General features: G+C 57.4%; 1 protein-coding gene across 1 annotated transcript; it reads right to left on the bottom strand.

Moving 5' to 3' along the window:
- Nucleotides 1-1580: 1580 nt before the first annotated feature.
- Nucleotides 1581-2184, bottom strand: LOC104535102 (homeobox protein notochord-like; the record flags this gene model as incomplete). The annotated part of the gene is given in 3 exon segments (XM_010185544.1): nt 1581-1621; nt 1624-1707; nt 1994-2184. Coding segments are annotated over 3 exon segments (316 nt in total), but the record flags the coding sequence as incomplete, so codon positions are not given.
- Nucleotides 2185-2536: the final 352 nt, after the last annotated feature.

Below are 2536 nucleotides of genomic sequence, written 5' to 3'. Positions count from 1 at the left end.
GGGACGGGTCCCCCGCTGCCCACCCCAAGGAGCCAAAAGGTCCAATCCTGCCCACGGCTGAGCTCTGCCAGCTCCCAGGGGATTAAAGGTGTCCTGAGAACAACTTCACTCCCGCAATCAGCTCGGCCCCCGGCCGGGCGATATTAAACCAGTCCCGGTAAGCCCCGTTGTCTGGGGATGATTGCAATAACCCCACGGGCAGGCCAGATTAGCGGGGTTAAAGCCGCCGACCCGGCCGGGGTGCTCAGCAGACGTGTGAAGACATCAGCACAGTTTGGGCTCTTTGAGACTCGCCGGCTAATCCCAGCGCCGAAAACAGCCGGGACAAAGGGCAGCTTCCGTCACATCGTCCCCTTCTCCTGGCACCATCCCCTTCTCTTTGCATTGTCCCCTTCTGGTATTGTCCCCATCCTCTTGCACCATCCCCTTCTCCTGGCGTCGTCCCCTTCTCCTGGCACCATCCCCTTCATCTTGCACCATCCCCTCTCCTGGCACCATCCCCTTTTCCCTCATCCCCTTCTCCTGGCATCATCCCCTTCTCCTTGCACCATCCCCTCTCCTGGCACCATCCCCTTTTCCCTCATCCCCTCTCCTGGCATTGTCCCCCTTCTCCTTGCACCATCCCCTTCTCTTTGCCTTATCCCCTTCTTAATTGTCTCCCTCTCCTTGTATCAGGTCTCACATCTGCCCAAATAAACCCTCCACCTGGGTCCCATCTTCTCCCAGGGCAGTCACCAAGAAAATCCTCTTAGCAGGAGCTGGTGCTGCCCAGGTGAGCACCCGAAAGTCCCCAAGGCCATTGGTGACCAGGGCCACTGGTACTCGCTTGCTTCCCATCCTTGTGAGGAGCTCCCCATGGAGCCCACCCCTGGCTCATCCCCATCCCTGCTGGGTTTGAAACCTCTACATCTGCCCAAGCAGAGCCAAGCAATTAAAATTAAATTAAAACCTGGCTAATCCAGGTCCCCAGCCCACAAAGCCACCACCAGCTCCGCTCTCCAGCTACGTTTTCCCTGGGTTTCTCAATTTTCCTGGCTCCTGGAGAGCAGGATGCCATCGTTGGGTTGGGATGCGTGAGCTGTGGGCAGAGCAGGGTGTTCCTGAAGGCAGGAAGGGAGATGGAGATGGATGGAACCATGAGATGGAGCTCCTGGGCTCTGTGAAGGTGCTGAGCTATTTTAGAGGTCACAGAGCACCCAGCACCTTTGGGATGAGCCTGGCTATGGGGTGTTCAGTGGCTCCCTCCACTCCCCTGGACCTTCTGGGCTTGTTCAGGCCCACTGAATGCTCACCACCACTGCAGACACGTGGTGATGTTGTTCCTCCTCCTCCTCCTCCTCCTCCTCCTCCTCCTGCAAAGATGAGCCCAAGAGCTGCATAAATAATTTATTTTCGCACTGCAAAAATAATATATATTAGATGCACTCGTTGCCAGCGATGATACATTCGTATAATACAGACGGGGAAGCAGCCCCAAGGGCCGATTCAGCAGCTCTTTGCCACAGTCTGTGTGGCGCGGGAGGAGGCTGTGTCCTCCTGTCCAGCCTCCAGCTCTGCTGGGAAGTCCTTGTCCTCCTCGCCGTGGTGGCTCTGCGAGTCGGGGCTCCTCTGCGGGGTGGCCAAGCCCATTTTGGCCAGTTTGGCTTGTTGCTGTTCCAGACTTTGTTTCCTCCACTTGATCCGCCGGTTTTGGAACCAGACTTTCACCTTAGGAAGAGGTAAAGCGTAGCTTTCAAACCCAGCTTCTCCATGGACCGTGGTCTCTTAAACCCCTGTGGCTCAGGCGCACACCTCACAAACCCTTGGGTGCCTCAGATATCCCCCAGTTGGCCAGGACAGATGTCCCCTGCCACACTCTGTCCTCAGCAAGATGGAAAACTGTCCCCTGCAACCCCAATGAGCCCCTGTGGGTGAGGTGGGACCTGCCAGTGGTGAAAATTCAGCCTGGACCTGCTGGTGGGGGCAGGTGGAGATGGAGCGTGGTGGGGCTTACCTGCTCTTCGGTGAGGTGCAGGGCGGAGGCGAGCAGGCACCGCTCCGTGCCCACCATGTACTGCTGCCGTGCAAACTCCTCCTCCAGCCGGGCCAGTTGGTCACTGGTGAAGATGGTCCGGACTCGCTTGGCCTTGCCGGTTTTGGCTTTGAAGATGGGGGAGCAGCATTTGGAGATGAGGAAGCCTGGAGCTGAGAGAGAGAGAGAGAGGAAGGGGAGGTCAGGGTGGAGAGGAGCTCTTGGAGGGCTCACTTTTAGAGTGGGGTCCCCTCTTGGAAGGTCCTTTCCTGGAGAGGCAGAAGGGATCTTCTCATTTGGAGGTCTCCCTTTTAAAGCAGTAAAATGGGTCTCTTTGGAAGGGGTCCCCTATTTGACCGGGGGGAGAGGGTCCCCCATTTGGAGAGGGTCTCCTTGGAGTGGCAGATACAAGTTCCTCCCAGGGAGAGGTGGACAGGAGTCCCCCTGGGAGAGGTTCCCTTGGGAGAGAGGTGGCCAAGGATCTCTCCTTGAAGAGATGAAAGGAGGTGCCCAATTTGGGGGTGT

Source organism: Mesitornis unicolor, unplaced genomic scaffold, assembly GCF_000695765.1.
Source record: "Mesitornis unicolor isolate BGI_N332 unplaced genomic scaffold, ASM69576v1 scaffold18795, whole genome shotgun sequence".
NCBI lineage: Eukaryota > Metazoa > Chordata > Aves > Mesitornithiformes > Mesitornithidae > Mesitornis > Mesitornis unicolor.
The sequence above is the reverse complement of the archived record's forward strand: the minus strand, read 5'-3'. Positions and strand labels throughout refer to the sequence as shown.